The sequence below is a fragment of the Nicotiana tabacum genome, chromosome 8, assembly GCF_000715075.1.
Source record: "Nicotiana tabacum cultivar K326 chromosome 8, ASM71507v2, whole genome shotgun sequence".
NCBI classification, from domain to species: Eukaryota; Viridiplantae; Streptophyta; class Magnoliopsida; order Solanales; family Solanaceae; genus Nicotiana; species Nicotiana tabacum.
This window is the reverse complement of record NC_134087.1, coordinates 95974047-95994892: the sequence shown is the minus strand read 5'-3', so window position 1 is coordinate 95994892 and position 20846 is coordinate 95974047. Positions and strand designations below refer to the sequence as shown.

Below are 20846 nucleotides of genomic sequence, written 5' to 3'. Positions count from 1 at the left end.
GCGTAAGTATTACCTAATACACTTATACTTAGTGCATAGTATAGCGTAAGTACATATATTATATATATATATAAGATATATATATATATATATATATATATATAAGCTATATTCGATACAGTATTACCTAATACACTTATACTTAGTGCATAGTATAGCGTAAGTACATATATTATATATATATAAGCTATATTCGATACAGTATTACCTAATACACTTATACTTAGTGAATAGTATAGCGTAAGTACATATATTATATATATAAGCTATATTCGATACAGTATTACCTAATACACTTATACTTAGTGCATAGTATAGCGTAAGTACATATATTATATATATATAAGCTATATTCGATACAGTATTACCTAATACACTTATACTTAGTGCATAGTATAGCGTAAGTACATATATTATATATATAAGCTATATTCGATACAGTATTACCTAATACACTTATACTTAGTGCATAGTATATAGCGTAAGTATATATATATATATATATATATATATATATATATATATATATAAGCTATATTCGATACGGTATTACCTAATACACTTATACTTAGTGCATAGTATAGCGTAAGTACATATATTATATATATATAAGCTATATTCGATACAGTATTACCTAATACACTTATACTTAGTGCATAGTATAGCGTAAGTACATATATTATATATATATATAAGCTACATTCGATACAGTATTACCTAATACATTTATACTTAGTGCATAGTATAGCATAAATACATATATATATATATATATATATAAGCTGTATTCGATATAGTATTACCTAATACACTTATACTTAGTGCATAGTATAGCGTAAGTACATATATTATATATATATATATAAGCTATATTCGATACAGTATTACCTAATACACTTATACTTAGTGCATAGTATATAGCGTAAGTATATATATATATATATATATATATATATATATAAGCTATATTCGATACAGTATTACCTAATACACTTATACTTAGTGCATAGTATAGCGTAAGTACATATATTATATATATATATATATATATATATATATATATATATATATAAGTTATATTCGATACAGTATTACCTAATACACTTATACTTAGTGCATAGTATAGTGTAAGTATATATATTATATATATATATATATAAGCTGTATTCGATACAGTATTACCTAATACACTTATACTTAGTGCATAGTATATAGCGTAAGTATATATATTATATATATAGACACACACGCCCGCTTCGTAGTACTATTCATCCCTTGTATTACAAAAGTGTTAACGACTTACATTTATATTATTTACATAGTAAATACAAAAGTCATTTTTAATTTTGACCATATAGAGACCAACTTTGGCCACTAACTGTAAATGAATTTAATTTAGCAATCAAAGTTGGTCACTAACAGTACATGAATTTAATTCAGCGACCAAATTTGGTCACTAAATTTTAATCAGATTTATTTATACTTTATATAATATTTAAATTAATATTAAAAATTGTTAAACGTTAGAACTGGGTCCCACATTGGCGACCAACGTTGGTCTCTATTTCATTAACCGACCAACTTTGGTCGCTAGCTTTTGAATTATATTTATTTATATTTTAATTTTTTTAAATAAATATATATTTATTAAAATATTATAACTGGGTCCCATGTTAGCGACCAATGTTGGTCGCTATCAACTTATCCTTCAATTAGCGACCAACGTTGGTCGCAAGTTTTAAATTATATATATTTATATTTTATAAGTTTTATAAAATAATAATAAAATTATTAACAAATTTAATGTGGGTCCCACTTTAGCGACCAATATTGGTCGCTAATCTCAGTATATATTTGACCAAGCAAGTCTGACCAGTCCAGTCAACAATTTGACTAAATTTGCGGCCAAATAGCGACCAACTTTGGTCGCTAAAGTATTTCAAATATTTTTTTTATTATTTTCGGCAGTTTGGCGACCAACTTTGGTCGCTTTTCTTGATAGACCAAATTTGGTCGCTAATTTTTGGTCGCTTTTTACAGGAATTCTAGTAGTGCATATAGAACAACCCCAACAATCAAGCCATATTAAGAGAGGTTTCTTAAAAAAATCAAGAACATTTCTATAGAGGTTTCAACCATTTCTTAGGAATTCTTATGGTAGAAGTTTACAAAGATCAAAGAGGAAGTTAAATCATACTTTATGTGACCAGAATTACTCAAAATTCGAAATTACTTCAAGGCGAAGTCTTGCTATGAAAAGCAAAACACCGAAGAATTCACGATTCCGAAGTTACCATGGTGTTCTCCATCTTGAGGATGACTAAATTATTGTTATCATTGGCAAGATGGATGAGAGGATTTTGAGAGGAAATCCCTAGGTGTTAGGTTCTGTTTTGGAGAGGATAAAACGCAGGGTTTCAGTTTTAAAGAATGACTTAAATAAATATTTTTTAACTAAACTCGACTAAGCACACTGTTCCCGTAACAATGTGCACCCCTGTACGAAAAGGTTAATATCTCTCTACTCCGAAGTCTTATTAACGAACGGTTTATTGCGTTGGAAACTAGACTCATAGACCTTCGATTCGGTAGGTAGAACACACCATAACTCCCAGTATATTGAGAGAAAAGATCATCAACATTTTATCCAAATTCCAGTGAAATTTAAACCCGTAACTTGCGGCGATCTTTGTCGAATTTTTAATCACAACTCAAATGACTTCCAATCTTAACGTATAACTATCGCATCATTTAAATATATCATAGAAATTATCTTCCTATCGAATTAGCCCATTTACAGCATGATAACGCCGAATACACAAGATGTAACAACTCATAACATGGTAAGTATTTTACTAAAACCCTTAGGGATCCTTTGAACTATAACTTAGTAGTTTCAAATTTACCATGTTACACAAGGTGTAACAGCTCATAACTGTTTCAATCCGAATATCTTTTATCCTTGACAAAAGCTCGTGGCGCGCAATAATATTTACCAACCACGTTTATAATGAAGAACCATAAGCGGCTAACTGATTCAGCTATAGTGAGGGATCATACATTCAGGAGCATACATAACTCTATACAAGATTCCAAGACCCATTATGTGCAACAACAATGACAGAAAAATCAATCAAGAAGTGCTTTCATAAAATATAGCACTTTCATTTCTAAAGATGGCAAGTAAACGAAGCCCGTAGGAAGAGCAAAAGAATAATGTAGTGGAGAATTAAACACCGCAGGCTTCCAAAGCAACAGATGCATACATACAAATGTTTGGAAATTTTCTTCTCAGACCTTCTGTTAATCCTTAGTAACCCACCTTCGACCACGAACTTGAATACCACCAAAGTTCTGATCAGTGCTACTCTCTCCACCACTTTCTGCACTGGTATTTCCAGATTTTTTACGGTGCTTCTTCTTCCTAGAAATGCCACTATCACTAACGCTACCGTTCAAAAGGGGATCATCTATCCCACGTATGACTCTTCGTGTTGGAGATGATGTGGTAACGTCACTGTCGTCCTTAGTTTTTCTCCCTTTGTCGTGTTTCTTTATGTTCTGAGAGATTTTATGTAATTTTTGAATTCCTTTCTCTACAGGTTCCACTGCATGGGTTACTGTGAATTTCAAGTCATTCACTATCTGCTTGCAGGACCAGAAAGCATTGTTAACAAGGGAGACCATGTAACTAATGTAAAATGGTCCAAGATATCTCTTACATTGTATGCCTTGTCTTTGTAGGTATCCGTATATGGCTGTGGTTTTAAATTTCAGTCAATCATGGGCATTGTATTGCTTAGTTCAATTTTATACTATTACAAAGGATGAATTATCTCACATCAAGCCGCTGTACAAGTTTCTAATATTCAAGTCAATTGTTTTCCTAACTTGGTGGCAAGGCGTGGTGATAGCCCTGTTTTCTACACTTGGTTTCTTTAGAAGTCCAATAGCTCAAGCTTTGCAGTTTAAATCCAGCGTTCAAGATTTCATCATATGCATTGAGGTAATTTTTTTGGGGTTGGGTATGTTTCTATTACTTCTAATACTATACATTTTGGTTGGCTATCGGGATTTTTGCCTTTGTTTATTGCTTCTGGTTAATTGCACACAAATCTCCTTGTTATGCTATTAAGGGGTGGGCAAGAAGCTTGAAAGATAGCTTTAAGCATACATGATGGTTTTTGCATTTGCTCAACATGTTTTGTTACAACTGATGCATGCTTATGTGCCAACTGATCCGCACGTATGATGCATACTTATGTGGTATTGGAACTGATGCATATTAATGTTGAAAGCTGCTCTTATATTAAATCTTCTTGAGACGTTTTACTACTTGTATAGCGCTTTGCTTGGAGATGGCTGCATGTCCATTGACGAAATTTGACGTCTTTAAAGTTTGAACCTCTAGCCAAATTCTATTATATGATAATTGGTCTGAGCCATATACGAATAGGATAAGTAATGACAGATTCAGTTATTTGACCCTAATCGCCACATACGTACAGAGGAATAAGAAAGAAAGACACAAATATCCTATCACGTCCTCGAAGAATCACGATTATGGGAATGACCAGTTACATAACCATAATTGAGATTCTACTACTGATGTGTGCTCATTAGTCACAAGAATAACCTGGCTCTGATACCAACTTTGTCACGACCCAATTAAGGATCATGACCGGCACTTAGGAGTAAATGCCCCCAAGTAAGCATCATCGGTATTTTACAGAAAATCGGACAGAGTTTCCCCTATTTTAGGACTATCCAAAAATTACCTGTCTCAAAAAGCAACAACAAAACCAATCAATATCCAACAAAATAGCTCATAATCGTCATCGACTACCCAGTCAGATTTCCATCACTATTAATCAATCACTTGTAAGACCGTGATGCTAAATCTATCTCCAAAATACGATAAGAAAGTTCGATCTAGTGAACAAGTCGAAAATGATAATTAATTCACATGGCACTATTAAAATGACTATGGAGCAACTCTAAGAGTTTTAAAGAAAAGGGCGATAACTATTAAATAAACTCTTTGCCCACGCGAAGCAATGTGGGGCTCACCAGAATTTCCAACTTGTACGCTCTAGCTAATAAGATCCTCGAAAAATTAAACTATTGTCTCTGGAAAACAAAATATAGCGAGGAGTGAGATGCTAGCTCAGTGAGTAATAACACTTAACCACAATAGTTTTTAATAGGGACAATTCAGAAAATATACCAGTATAATAATCAGAAAATATCATAAGAATGTCCTTTCAGAAACAATAAACAATAATCAGTCTCATCATGTGTTTTCTGTAATAAAATCAATTTAATAATTCAGTAATAAGCTCGGTAAACACTATCTCATAGAAAATCTTTATGTTTAGGAGATTTTTAAGAAAAGATCATGTAGTCTGTATCACTGTGTGGACCCCTTCGTAAAAGGAGTTAAATATAACTGTAGGTCCCTACTCGAGCGAAAAACTGTAACTGTATGCTAGTTTTACTTTCCCACTAGCGAGGGCTATAACTGTACTCAGTAATCGGTAAATACAAGGTGCACCAGGTCTAACGAACCCGTCGTTATCTACGGGATCCTTCAAAGTCTCCTCCCATTTATACTTTTTCTTGTAACCAGTAAATATTCATAAGAAAGCATTTTCAAAATAATAAAGGGTATTTCAATTCTTATTAAATCATGTAAATCCATTTCGGTAATGGTAACCATATCTTAAGTAACAGTAAAATATGAATATGTTAAATAACGGTTAACATCTCCAGTAAACTGTTCAGTACCATATCAAGTAAAGGACTTGTCCCACATGCAATTCTAAACATTCATTAACACATTTTATTTTCAAAATAACGTATAAACCATGCAGGTTGTGAAAACACAAATTGTGGTAAGATTACTACTCACAGTTCTCGTGCCGAAATATCGAACTTGTCGCTGCGAGCACTTCGTTCGACTTCTTCAACTACCTATATCATTACAAAAGCAATCTACATATCAACTTCACGAGCACTAATATAGTCGGTTAAATTTTATTGATCTTAATTCTTTCCCTGTTTTCATTCCACGATATGACTTGCTTTCTCCAAATCAACCAGTATACCCAACTCTTTGGATATCTCGTTTAATTCTCAAATAACCTAACCTAGTCCAGTATCTTCTAAGAAAAGTGTTCAGATAATTTATTAGTTATAATGTTAAAAAAAAAAAATCTTTTCTTGGATGTACAAATCAACCATAACTAAGTCCTTTTTCTTGTCTCTACCCTTAGTTAAAATTCAATAACTAATAATAAGCTAGGTATTAAGTAAAGAAAATCTCAGATAAATTACTAAGGAAAGAGGTTTTCAATTACCTAGCTTGTTCTTCTCCACTCCATAAATTCTTTCGCTAGAAAGAAATAACTTTCTTTTCCATTGACTTCGATTGCTTCTGCCGAAACTCAGTGAATTGATGTTTATATTATTTCTTATTGGTATTTAGTTTTCAATACTCTATGGAATCCCACAACACATAAAACAAAACTAAAAGATTTGAAGTTCAAGTAATACCCGAGATAAGTAGTAGCTTTAGATTTTTCTCCATTGTTAATATGGTTCCGAACATTGCATCGACTTTCTTTTTCCCTTTCGTTTGTTTCAAGTTTTGTTGTTGTGTAGAGCCAAAAATTCAACCCCTATATTCTCTTTTGTATTGTTACGTTTGCAGCCAATAATTAGGTTGTATTCTTATGGGCTTTGGCCCATTTCCCCATACCTTTATTGTTTTATTTTCTTATGGGGTATCAATATGTCTTTATTTTAAATATGAGATATTACACATATAAATTACAAACGGAAAGAAGAATTCAATTTTTTTTTTCTTATTGAAAATAATACAAAATTAATAATTGTTACAATTATTAGTAGATTTATGACATATAATAAAAGAACTTCTCTATTTAGAGGGCGTTTGAATTGCTTTTAAGCTGGTCAAATCAGCTTTTACGCTCTCTTTAGTTTTTTTTCATATTTGAAAAAGTTAAAAAGTGCTTAAAATAAATTAAAAATTGCTTAAAACAAGCCAAAAGCAATAGGTTAGGCATCCCCAACTTATTATTTTTTTTAACTTAAAAGTTATTAATGCTGAAAAGCTATTTTTTAAACCAATCTAAACTGGCTCTTAGCATTTGAACTAATTCAACACCATCCATTTAGAAAAATAATAAAATAATATTCATATTATAGATAAACACTAAATGAAAAAATTAAAATATTGTAGAACAAAAACTAATATATAAAGATGAGAATGGATATAATGTGATTCTATCCACACTTTAAATTTATTTGATAAAATTTAAAAAATAAATAATATTAGTAAATATTATTGATAAATTTAAATATCAATATAATTTGAGAAAGTCATACAGGATAAAGTCAATTTAAATTTCAAGAGTAATACAAAATTATATTCATTGTATTTAAAATTCATATGTTAGTAACAATAAATAAACTATACACAATACTTAAAAGACAATTACCCTGTATAATTTTCTATTGATTGCCTGAAATAAATACTAGACATAACTTGATATAATATGTTAAAATCTTTTGAGTAAATTATTTTTAAGCTATTATAGTAATAGTTTAGTTTATATGATACACTTTCTATATTTAGTATGTCCAAAAAAGAATGACATATTTTCATAATTATAAATAATTTAACTTTTGATTTTTTATTATTAATGAAATGATTTTATGTCCTTAAAAATATTATATCTAATACCATAATTTAAAAAAAAAAAAGTTTCTTAATTTCATACTCATCAAACACTTTCACGTAAAAGGAAGAGTATATTGGTATAGCAATTGTCACGTTGGTAAACAATTATACATCTAGTAGGTGAGTCAGCTCTGACGACAAGAAATGTTGATGTGACGCACTACAAGATGCGACCAAAAAATCTAGGTAGTATTACGTGGCAGCTAATCAGAGGATCAACTATACCAGAAAAAAATGTCATGCATTTGCACCACAAAAACAAAACCCCAGAAAAAGACTACCTTGTTAATTAAGGGGAAAAAAAACGTATAAAATGGTTAAGCTATATGTTCTCTCTCTAATTTTTTCTCTTCTTTCTCTCTTTTTAAGGAAAAAACTGAGAGTTTTGTAACTCTTATTGATTATAAAAATAAAATTCTTCCATTCCCCATTTCCCTGTTGGGTTCTGTTTTTGAGAAAAAGAAGAGAGAACAAGAATTAGGTACGTGTAGAAAAGTCATATTGAACAGAATATAGGCAGTGCCGTGGTTTTATAGATAGTTTAAAAAAATAATTATGGGCTGTTTCCCTTGTTCTGGAGATGGAGATACATCAATCAAGAAACCGGAGAGAAAAATAATTCATACCAATAACCAATACAAAAGGGTTAATCATCAGCCTCAGCCTAAACAAGGTATGAGCTTTATACATGATTGATTCGTAAAGATTATTCCTTTTTTGTGCATTTTGGAAATTTTAATGTGGATTTTTGCCAACAACTTTTGTTCTGAATCAACCCGTTTTGTGAATTTTTCGTTTGTTTTGAACTGATCGTCTGTTTTTATTGTTGCATGCATCTAATATTTGGCTAATCTTTTTTGAATAATTTTCATCGTTAGATCATACATAGATGTGACATGTTAAAGTTGTATGTTCTGTACATCCATTTACAATTGGTTTCGCGTTTAAAAACCAATGGTTTGTCTATGCAGCTCTCTTTTTGCCTATATATTCTCTTTTTATGCATGTTTTATGGGATGTGAAATTCCTGATGTTCTTTGAAATTTCCATGGAAGGAATAAAAAGGATGAATATTTGATGGGCGTGTCCATTCTGCTTTTAGTGGCTTGAGTATTTTGAATCAGGGTGATGTATATTTACTATTTAGCAACAATTGCAGACGTCATTTATTGGTTTTTCTGAATTCTCTCATTTGTTTTTTTTAAGAAAACTTGTTGGGTATGGTTTGGAATTTGGATGGTGGTGTTTGTTGCAGTACCACAGAGTAGTATATTTTGTTGAAAATCTGATTCTCTTAATTTTGTCCTTTCTGTGTATGAATCTTTGTTTGCAATTCTTTGTGTACTACAATGTGAAAATCTTTGCTGGAATCAGTAATTTGGCCATTTACTATCCATGTGCTCTTTCAAATGAGGCCTCCTTCGTTTCAAACTCCCACGTTTTTGGTGCCTCTTGTTTTTTTGTGTGCCTTAGATACGCTGGTGGCTAGTCAATTTAAATTTGTGAAGAATGAAGAGGCTAAAGATGCAAACCGATCTACGTCTAGGAAAGAAGGGGATTATAGCAACAACACCCCTCCCACTGATGGAAAAACTGGTGGTGCTAAGGCGCGGCGGTTTAAATTTGATGAATTGGTAGCTGCAACAGATAGTTTCAAGGAAGATTACTTCTTGGGAGAAGGCGGTTTTGGCAAAGTATATAAAGGTCATTTGCTGGATACTGGTGAGGTCAGTTCAACTACATTCTTGTGCTCCTACTTATCAATTTTCCCTTAATGGCTGCAATAAACAACAGGATTATTTGCATATGTCTCCTTTTTTTTATAAATTTACATCCCCTTCATTCTTGCAGTAAGTGAGTGGTTTAACATTAGGAATAATTGGTCTGTTCACTTAGGCCTGAGGATGTTTGTTCTTTAATATTTGTTTTTGCTAATGCAGATTGTCGCCATCAAACAACTCGATCCGTATGGATGTCAAGGAGTTAGGGAATTTGTTGTTGAAGTACAGACACTAAGTAAGGCTGACCACCCTAATCTTGTTAAACTTATTGGTTGTTGCGCCGAGGGAGTTCAAAGGCTATTGGTCTATGAGTACATGCCTCTTGGTTCATTGGAAGACCATTTGTATGGTATGTTATAAATAATTGTTTGCTTTTCATGTTATCTTCTTCCAATCTTAGCTCCCTCCATCCTGATAAACATGCCTATTTTGCGCAGACCCCTGGCCAAATCAAAAACCTCTTGATTGGAACACTAGAATGAAGATAGCTGCAGGTGCTGCAAGAGGCCTGGAATATTTACATGATAAGATGAAGCCTCCTATAATTTATCGTGATCTCAAATGCTCCAATATTCTGCTTGATGAGGGGTATCATCCAAAGTTATCTGATTTTGGCTTGGCTAAAGTGGGTCCTAGTGGAGACAAGACTCACGTTTCCACCAGAGTGATGGGCACATATGGATACTGTGCACCAGATTATGCTATGACTGGCCAACTGACTTTCAAGTCTGATATCTATAGCTTTGGAGTTGTTCTTCTGGAGATAATCACGGGCAGGAGAGCGATTGACTATACAAAATCTGTCGCGGAGCAAAATCTGGTTGCTTGGGTGAGTTTCCTTTCTCTCTTATATCATTGCCACGTGATATGTTTTTGTGAGTTCTCCTTGCCTCCTAGCTACTTAATTGACATCATTCTCATTTTTCTAAGAGGAAATCGATGTTACTAAACTACTTCCAATCAATTTGTTGTTATTTGTACAAGTCTTTCAGTCATTTTTTTTATCAGAATGGAGGTCGTCTGTGGTTTATGAGGTTGAGATAAGAGGCTCTTGACCTTATAAATATATGGAGATTTCTGCTTGAGAAAGTCGATATGCATTTACTGGAATCATCTTTCATTTTTGGTACATTTAAGGTGTCATGTATTATTTGTTTGGGTAGTGATTTACTTCCACTGCCTTCTCTTTTTCTTTTCATAGTAAACATTGTACATAGTTGGGCAGCCAGGTGAATAAGCGCTAGTACAAATGTTCCAGAGTGCTTAATGTGAGTGATTAAAAGGGATCGTTCTTTTATGACTCATAAAAAGTTTCTGTCCATTTCTTGCAAACTTGTAAGAACAGTACAGTGCCAATTTGGAATATAATACTGCTTTAAGGACTAGATATCTGTTGATATAGTGTAAACATGCATATTCCTGCCTGTCTTGCCCACTTCTGGACGCAGCAATATCAGATAAACAGCTGAATTAATTCCAGTTGCTGCAATTTAATTTTGTGGTGTTGGATGATTATGTTGTTATCTGTGTATGTTTGCAAATCAAATTTACGCTTTGTTTCCTGATAGAGGAAAACGGAGTGCTTTGTTAACATTATGACACCCCTTTCAAGATTTGTGATTAGTCAGGAGTGAACTAAGGCGAGCCTTATATTACTTGTGCATATATGCTACTGAATCCTTCGTTTGTTAACCATGTGTGACCACCTCTTGTAAAAGGTTAAATTGTTAGGGAGGGTACACCTTTTTTATATATTTTCAAGAGATGCCAATCTTCATTTGCAGGCAAGACCATTATTCAAAGACAGGAAGAAATTCTACAAGATGGCAGATCCAGCACTTGAAGGTCAATATCCAATTAGGAGCTTATACCAAGCTCTTGCAATTGCTGCAATGTGTGTCCAGGAACAACCTAATATGCGTCCTCCCATTGTTGACATCGTCACTGCTTTGAACTACCTTGCCTCCCAAAAGTATGACCCCGAAACTGAGCCTCCTGTCCGAAAGTCCACCAAAAGTCAATCTTTTCACAAATCTAAAACAGATGAAAAATCCTGGTAATGGTGATGGACATGATAACAACAGAGCTTGAGGACTAAAACAAGAGAAAAACACACAAAGTTACGTGGTTGTCATATTTTTTGGGTCACATAAATTACAGGTGCAGATTTAAAATCATATAATGGACATAATAAAGATGTCCTATGGCACAATCTTCTGTATATCCTACAGTCCCCAACTTATATGGCACTATGGTGTAAATCCAAGTTCCACTTCATAGTATATATGTAAAAACTCGACGCTTCAATGATATACTAGAATAACAACAGCTATGTCTCAATCCCAGGTATTTTGTATTGCGAGGATTCATCATAAATAGAATAGTTTTTATGATGGCTGTCAGCTTGTCGGAGCTCTCATTTTTTTTTTTTTTTTTTTTTTCTGGCTTCAAACTGGCAATGAATAAACTTTTTAACAGAAAATTCTTCAATGTTGTCGATGAACTGCTCGATTTTATTATTTTTATTTTAAAAAATAAAATAAATTAAAGAAACATTAAATTTTACCTTAAAATCGGACAGTTTCACAAAAGGAAGAAAATAGATGTCACAAAAAATTAGAGACAAGGGGCAAAAGCATCCTATTCTGATGAGTGAAAGAATCATTTCACCTGCCAAACTGCATCATCCAAGAAGGATATTAACAACTTGAAATTCCTATCATCCTCTGAGAGTCGATCCATATACAGAATGTGAACAATGAAACTGCAGCAGACACGATGAGCAATATTGTGGAGCATTGAATGGGGTTGATCAAAATGACCAAAATTGAAAATATAATGAAGTGTCCCCAACACACGAGGAGCAATATTGTAATGGGTTCTTATTAGTTCCTCTTGAGGTCTCCACAGATATGAAGTGAGATTTGAGATAAGAAATGGAAGAATAATTATGCTCAACGACATTCCTCTGTATCCGAATGATAACCACCTTCATTTTGCAATTATGGAATCATCAAATAATAGCTTTTTGTTTGTTATTATTGCTCGTTGACTCTGTAAATAGTTGTCTCTTAGGGTGAATTCATTTAGAAAAGGTAGTCTAGTCTAGAGTTTTCCCATTTTTATTCCGTTTGATCTGTTCCAAACTGGACAAGTAACATGAAAGTACCGAGTAGGAATTACTATCGTTTCAACCAGAATTAGTGGGCAATGTCTCAACTATAATTAAAAGTCATTCCTTCATTTCTGGATTCTCTTTGTTCCTAAAAATCATTCTTAGTGTTATTATCTCTATGTTTTATATTCTGATTGTATTTTCTGGACATGTTTAGGTTGGAATCTAACTTTTCATGCGGTTAACATAGCTTTGCAGTATGTTGGTTAAAATTTGTATATTGCTTTTACTAGCTGAAGCAAAATACATTTTTGGCTATCCACTGTGTGTTAGTCTAGTACTAGCATCATTTAAGTTGCAAAATTATAAAATTCTCTGTTCTCAACATAGAATATTTCCTATCCTAATCTACAGGTACAGCTGATGAGTAGAAAAAAATAGAGTAAGAAAAACTATAGCCCTCCTTCTAACAACTACATTTCACTGGTTTCACCTTTTCCGCAATTGTCTACCCAAATGTACAAATTGGAGTTGTTTGATGGTAGAACTTTACAACAATCCCTTCTCGGTGCCTGCAAATCATAATATAATCCACTTAGTACATAGTCCTTAGGGATCAATCTTGAGAAATTTCACGACAAGGTAACTTACTTTTCGCCAACGATCGTTATCGGGCTTTTTCAAGACAACAATGGCGTTGATATTCTCAGGTGACTCAATTTTCCACCTGCAATAAGGATACGACTCTCTATGACGATGGTAAATCCCAACGATCTGATTTTTGCTTCGATCAAATTTGGCTGTGCTAATGTAGTAGACGAAAGGCTTCTGGCACGGGTGCTTAGTCACGGGCCTAGTGTTGAATGCATAGGCTGTGTAATCAGCTCTTTTGTACCAGTTAAGAAATGTTCTTGTGGGCATTTCTAATTCTCTAGGAGAGATATTACCCCTTGTGATCTGAACCACATAGCCCCATGACACTGAAAAAGACCAGTATTTTTGCTTGTCGTAGCAGATTGACTGCTGCATTATGCTGGCTGTGTCATATTTCATCGATTCAAAAAGGCGTTGGAGTCCATCAACTCTGCTCATTCTTGGGATTATAGGATCCACTACATCTAGATGGTGAATTGATACCAGAGGTGTTACAGGATGTGCTCCCAAAAGGCCTAGCAAGTTCCCATACACATCATACTATACTACCACAAATTAATGAAAAATTCATCAACTTCAGTTAAAACTGCTTTTATTCGATGCATAAACAAATGATGTAAAATAACAATTTTCAATAAGGAGTTGATAGTCATAGAATGAAATGAGAGTGAGTTTCTCATTTACTTGGATTGTTTGGTATCGTGGCTCTTGGACCAAATATTATAGTTGCATAGCCTAGTAATGCATGAAAGTTTGGTTACGACTCTTATGAACAATTTGACTTCTATGTGTAAAGAAGTTTTACACTATGAGTCTATTTTACTCAGTTATAGCAGCTTATTTGAAACATCTATGTTACCAAATTAGGATTACTATAAACAGTTTCCTATTATTTTAAGTAATATTAAGAAAACTCTATATTGTCAATGCACAAAAATTAAACTCTTCGCAGAAGAACTAGTTTGGATATATATATATATATATATATGCTCCAAATAATGCGGTCGAAAAACAAGACTTCCATCCAAGTAACATGAATCAAGGATGATTGTCGAAGCCTTTATTTTCCAGATTATTAATCCAACTAATTATGAAAGGTTACCTATAGTTATCTTTTAAGCGGAGCAAAAATTCTTTTACACTATTAGTGTATAGAAGTTAAACTGTACGAACGATACAAAAGGAACAACTTGTGTGTGATCCAAATAATGTGCTAGGAAAACAAGAATTTCATTCAGTTAAATTACCTGATGAAATCCAGGTTCTCGAGTAAGAGGGACACCAAGCTCAGCCATACAAGCTTGAATTCGATCATCACTTCCATATAATCCAGGGTATCGCTGAATGCAACGATCTTGAATTTTCTCTAACTCTTTAGCCAATGGATAACTAATAGCAAATCCACCCCCACCATAAGCCATGGCATATGAGAAAAATATGTTCTGAATATGACTTTCTGAAGAGCTCCCAATGTAATAATACTGGTTATGGTCATATTTTGAAAGCACTCTCACAACATTATCCACAACAAAAACTGTGTCATCATCTCCCATTACAAACCATCTCACATCTTTAAGACCTAACCTTAATGTCTCCGAAACCACACGTGAAATCCTAAGAGCTGATCTGTTCCCCTGTCGATTCGTGTAAAGAAACTTAGTTGTGTTCCCTGAAATACGAATTTCGGGCAAACCTTCATTTTTCTTAATTGTAACATTTTTGTCTAACCAAACTACACCCCTCATTTCCCCTGGCTTCCACCATAATTTTATGTACTCTTTTCTTTTATCCCACAAATTCGAAGACGCTGCTATTCCAAATACAATGTGTTGTAGCCCTGTTTCAGGCTCCCCTGAATTTTCTTGAAAAGATGAGTTTTTGGAATGAGAAGGTGGAGGTGGAGGGAGAGAAAAAGCTTCTTTTGTGGATAAGTCTGAGGAAGAATTGGTACATTCAGAATCTTTATTGAGAATTAGGGTGAAAGAGTAAAGAAGATAGATGATTAATAAGGTGATAAATAGCCAAGTTACAGTTTTGCGAAGGTAGCTAAGGCCAAATGCCGGTCGTTGAGAAGAAGAAGAAGTCATTATTATTATTATTGCTCCAACGACTCATTAAGTTTGTTTATTTTAGAGTTTCAAAGTGTTATGGTGCTGAATTCCCTGTTGAGCAGAAGCGGTAGAGTAGGAGGAAGAAGAAAGTGAGTGATGGAGAAGGAGGTTGGATTGAGATTTGAGAGGTGCTCGGATCTAACTAGGTAGGAGAGGAAGCGAGGGATTTTCTCAAGTTTGTTTCATGAATATTTTTTTTTAAAAAAAAAATTCTAAATCAAAAAATCATATAAATAATTGAATATGTAAGAGGTGATTAAGTAGTATGCACACATATTTAATTAGCCGTTGTCTGAATTCTACTTTCCATAATGAACTCATAACAAATGTCTCATCGATTAAGACCACCATGGTATGTGACCTTTCTCGTGGATGACCCTCATACAATTTCCCCAACACTTAATTAGTTGAAAAAGGAAGTTGAAATATATTGGACAGAGTTTGACAGTGTATTTATAAATTAAGTAATTTATAATGTAATTACAACTCAATTTCTATGATAAGTAGGAGTTATTTGTAATTACAGGCCAATTTCTATGATAAGATTTTTTTTGTTGATATTAATTGACTTTATTTACCAAGTGAAAATATGTACAAGAGAGACAAACGAGCAAACTACCCCACCGGACATGTAGCTCCAATTTGGGTCCTTCTACAATTCTACTTTCCTACTTTTCTAGCCTCTATCACTGTTCCATTGTATCCGGGTACCAGTTCACTTTGGTCATATTCCTTTCTAACCTAGGAAACATGGTGGTTCTAATGTGGATTTCCTGAATAGCAAATAAAGAGCACAATCACCTTACTTAATGCTTCCTGACCTCAACGAGATTCCAGTAGGCCTTTCGCCTGCTGAAATAGCTATGGCTCCTCGATTGCACCGTTCTTCGAAAAGAATTGGTTGCTGCTGTTCTTCTTTTCTGTTTGAAGATGATATTGTTTCTTTCCTGCCATATATAATAAACTGCAACAGCTAAAGTCATTCTGCATAAAGTTGCTCCTCCACTTCTTCCTTTTGCTACTCTTTGTATCCATGCCAGTTCTTCTTGCCATTTCAGCTTCTTCCTATGTATTTCTTGCCAATGTAGCAGTTGCTGCCATATTGTTCCTGTCATTTCGCATTCAAAGAATAAATATTGAACTGTTTCAGTGCCTTGTTGGCATAGTGCACATGTGGTCTCTATATTTACTCCCCATCTTGCTAATCTTTCCTTTGTTGCCAATCTTTCCAGAATTGCAATTCTCAATATGAATATCTATTTTGGAAGTCCATAGTTATTGCATATTATTTTCCTCCAAGCTACCTTTTGGAACTCCCCTTGCATGGCTTTATACATTTGTTTGATTGAGAAGCTGTCTATCCTCTGCACCTCTTGTTCAGTGTAGCCAGTATTTTCAAAATACTCTTTTGCCTTGAAGATCTGTTGAATGACCCAAGATGCATTCTTATGTGTTGTACTCCATACTGTATTCCCTTTTATGTAATAAGCATTAACCCATTGTATCCATAACTTTTCCTTCTGCTTGCATATGTTCCATAGTAACTTGCACTATATTAACCTGCTAGCATAATTTCTATGATAAGAATTAAATGGTAATATATTAACCTGCTAGCATATATTAAAAACCACACTAATAATGGCATAGTTACATAGTTTCAAAGATGGTCAAGTGAACATTGTTCGCCGGAAAATTATACGGCGTATATAAGCCAAATAACACCTTTTATGGGTATACATTATATTTTGAACAGAAGCAATTGTGAAAGGTAGGCTAGAGTAGCGACAAAGAGTATTCAAATTTAGTTGGAGTTCATGAGTTTAAATCCCTATGTTAACATTTTTATCTGCCTATTTAATTTTTCAAAACTAAACGAGGACCACATTAATTGGTCTATTCCACTCTTTTTTTTTTAATCTAAGAATTTCCTAATAATAACTCTTCAAGCTTAATATTTGTGTAGAAACAAACCAGCAATCTTAAAAGTAGTTTTTAAACTAAAAGTTATTTATTATTTTATAATTTAAAAATCAAGCTTAAAACAAAATTAACAAAAAGATTTCTACAAACCCTTTCGTCTCTCTCTTTCTTTTGGTCCTATGTTTATTTTATTATAGAATTTCTATTGTTATCCTTTTTATGTAAGTTTTAATTTATAAAATTGTAGTTATATTATAAAGTATTTTTATGGTTTAGCTAATGCGTGGTTTGATTTAAAATTTCAATGCATCCATTCATAAAAAAATTATTGGCTTCTTTATAGTAAGAACACCTTTCGCAAAGTTCCTGTCTAGCCACCGTTTTAACACTAATAATGTAAAAGCTATTTGCACTATTGTACATATCAATATAACTATTGAGATCGATGTACATATATCAATACATTTGTAGTTTGTTGTTAGTGTTGTGTGGACGATGTAACTGGCGAAAGAAAGTCAATTACATTACATTCTTTGCCTAGGAGGATCTAAGATTAGCTGTCACGATCCAAAATTCTCATCCTCGGGATTGTGATGACGCCTAACATTTCATTTGCTAGACAAACCAACGTTAGAATAGTTTTGAGCTATTTTTAACTATTCAGATTAAATAATAACCAAGAAACTAAATAAACTGAAATCGAGTGAGAAAACTATAACAATAATGATATCTAGATGCAATTCCAGAACTGGTATCACAAGTATACGAGCGACTATGTAACAACCCAACCAGTCGTTTTGAGCATTTGTATTACGTTCATTTGTTTGAAGCCTTGAGTAGTTTCATATGGTATTATGACTTGTGTGAATCATCGGTTTTGGTTTTCAGATGGTCCGGAGTTGGTTTGAGAGAATAATTCTCAACTAGAAAACTTTAAGTTAGAAAATTGATCAAGTTTGACTTTTGTATTTTGACCCCGGATTGGAGTTTTGATGGTTTCTTAGGTCCGGATAGCGATTTTGGACTTGGGCATATGCCCGGATTTGCATTTGGATATTTTTTGAAGGTTCTAGCATTAATCGGAGAAAGTTGGCAGTTTGAAGTTTTGAAATGTTCATAAGTTTGACCGAAAGTTAACTATGGTGATATTGGGTTCAGATTTTGGTTTCAGGAGTTGGAATAGCTTCGTTATGCCGTTTGAAACTTGCGTGCAAAATTTGAGGTCATTCTAAGTTGATTTGATATGGTTCAGCACGAGTTTTGGAAGTGGAAAGTTCATTAAGTTTGATTTGAGGTACGATACGTGATTCGTATAGTGTTTTAAGACTTGTTGGTATGTTTGAATGGGGTCCCAAGGGGTTCGGGTGTGTTTTGGATCATTGGTTGAGAAACTAGTTAAGTTAAGGATATGGAGTTTGACCATAGTCAATATTGGGTCAAGAGGACCTCTTTTCAGTATTTTGAGTGCACGAGCAGGTTCGTAGCATGTTTTATGATTGAAACGCATATATGGTCTGTGTCCGGGAGGTTCCGAATGAGTTTTGGGTGCTATAGTGAATGACTGTGATACACCTATAACAACATTTGACATTTAAATGTATTTTGGCTGTTATAGACAAAAATTATCCAAAAACTAATTGTTTTTCCTTTTTAATCTTATATAAAAGATTAATAAAATATTTAATTCAAAATCTCAAAAGATATAAATATTTCACGAATTAAATTCTAAAGAAATCTAATACATTATTAAAAAAATTCTTAATTAAACGCACAAATATTTAAACTCTAAGGCACACAATTAAAAAATACGAATAGATTATATTTACATATTATTGGTAATTGTCCAATATAAGATATATCATGTGTACATCTTCAAATAAAAAAAATAATGATATGCATATCTTCAAAAAGTATAAATAGATCTTTTAAGTATCTTTTGGCATTTTTCTAATGCAAGATATATCATTTGTAGATCTTTAGTTATAAAAATATTTGATGTGTATATGTTCATGGAACATACTACTATCCTTAAGATAATATATATAGCTATTATAAGTTGTACATTAAAGTTATAAAATATTTGCTTAAATATTTAGCATTATTATTAGTAATAATCTTAGAAAATTTGCATGGCTAGTATAGAATGATAATTTTACAAAGAGTATACTGTCATAAAGATGGATGTTGTTGTTATAGGCAGAATGCTGTTATAGAGAGGTAAAATATAACATTGAAAATCGGTTCTGAGAAAAACTAGGCTTTTATAGTGAATGACTGTTATATAGGAATGCTGTTATAGAGAGGTCTGACTGTATATAGTTTGTGTTTGGGAGATTCCGAATGAGTTTTGGGTGCTAAAACAAAAATTCTTTCGTTGCTAATTTTCTGGTTTAAAATAATTACGAAAATATTATTTTTATCCGTTAAATTTTCAGACTTTATTTTAAACATCAAAACATCATATCTCCCTCATTTTAAGGCCAAATGTTACACCCCATGTTTTCGTACATAAGAGTACGTTGTAAGTCAATTGATGTAAGCTCGGAAATGAATCATCTTTGAAAAGTTTACAAAGTTAGTTAATGATGTTAACGTGGAGATTACAAATATTTAAGATCATGAATACCAAGTACCAAGAGGGTTTGAAGCCTTAGAAGCTAAACGAATTGAAGAAAATAAGTTTCGTCGAAAGTCGACAAGTTGGAATGTTATAACATGTACTTTTGGGGTGAGACTAGGGTTCTTAACATTATAAGAAAATTATTTTATGAGTTATTTTAGTCGTATGATAGTCGTGTGTTATTTTTTGAAGTCAAGCGAGTTGTGGAACAAAAGTTGAAAAATGTCATCACAAATTCTATTCATAAATGTTTTGAAACTTAGGTCAAATGTAGCTGAGCTTTTCTACCAATATACTTGGAATTATGGGATGATCTACCTACCAAATTGAATATCTAGGAGTCTAGTTTCTAACGCATTTAACCGTTCATCGATACGACACTGGAGTAGAGAGATATTCTCATTACACAAGACTGACACACTTGGGCTAAAAAAGGGACGCATAAAGTCAGGGGGAACTTGTGAGCTCCTGTTACTTTATCTGGTTCTCCTTGCTCTAAATACACGTTATCAATGTTTAAGTTTGTCATCATCAAAAAGGGGAAAATTTATGGGTTTTCAATGTCTTTGCCTTATGTTTTGATGATCTAACAAACTTACTGTCAAGAACCAGATAGGGAACCTGACACACTTGGGCTACAATGCAAGTTAACGGATTCCAGCTAAATGTGAACTACTATAGCTTTAGAAGATAGAGAACCAAACAAGTACCTGATACCCTTGTGGTTCCCTCATAGCAGTACGAAGTCAATTGGACACAGCTGGAAGCGACGTGACTGCCTTCACTGTTTCTGCCTGCACTGCACTGTTTCTAGTGGCCACTTATCCTTTGACCAACTAAAGTTCTTACATCATTCAAGTTATGTCATCAAGGTGTATTA

At 33.2% G+C, this 20846-nt stretch overlaps 2 protein-coding genes across 2 annotated transcripts; one reads left to right on the top strand and one right to left on the bottom strand.

The window, feature by feature from the left end:
* The first annotated feature begins 8055 nt into the window (after positions 1-8055).
* LOC107815601 (putative serine/threonine-protein kinase PBL7) lies at positions 8056-11943 on the top strand. The gene is made up of 5 exons (XM_016641207.2): positions 8056-8438; positions 9239-9492; positions 9706-9895; positions 9984-10375; positions 11331-11943. The coding sequence occupies exons 1-5, from the start codon at positions 8321-8323 to the stop codon at positions 11604-11606; spliced, it is 1230 nt and encodes a 409-aa protein (XP_016496693.1). The 5' UTR covers positions 8056-8320; the 3' UTR covers positions 11607-11943.
* A 1059-nt stretch (positions 11944-13002) lies between these two features.
* Positions 13003-15514, bottom strand: LOC107815598 (uncharacterized). The gene is made up of 3 exons (XM_016641206.2): positions 14563-15514; positions 13313-13855; positions 13003-13233 (listed from the first exon to the last, which is right to left on the bottom strand). Exons 1-3 carry the CDS (start codon positions 15400-15402, stop codon positions 13135-13137), a joined length of 1482 nt encoding a protein of 493 aa, XP_016496692.1. The 5' UTR covers positions 15403-15514; the 3' UTR covers positions 13003-13134.
* Between the last annotated feature and the right edge of the window lie 5332 nt (positions 15515-20846).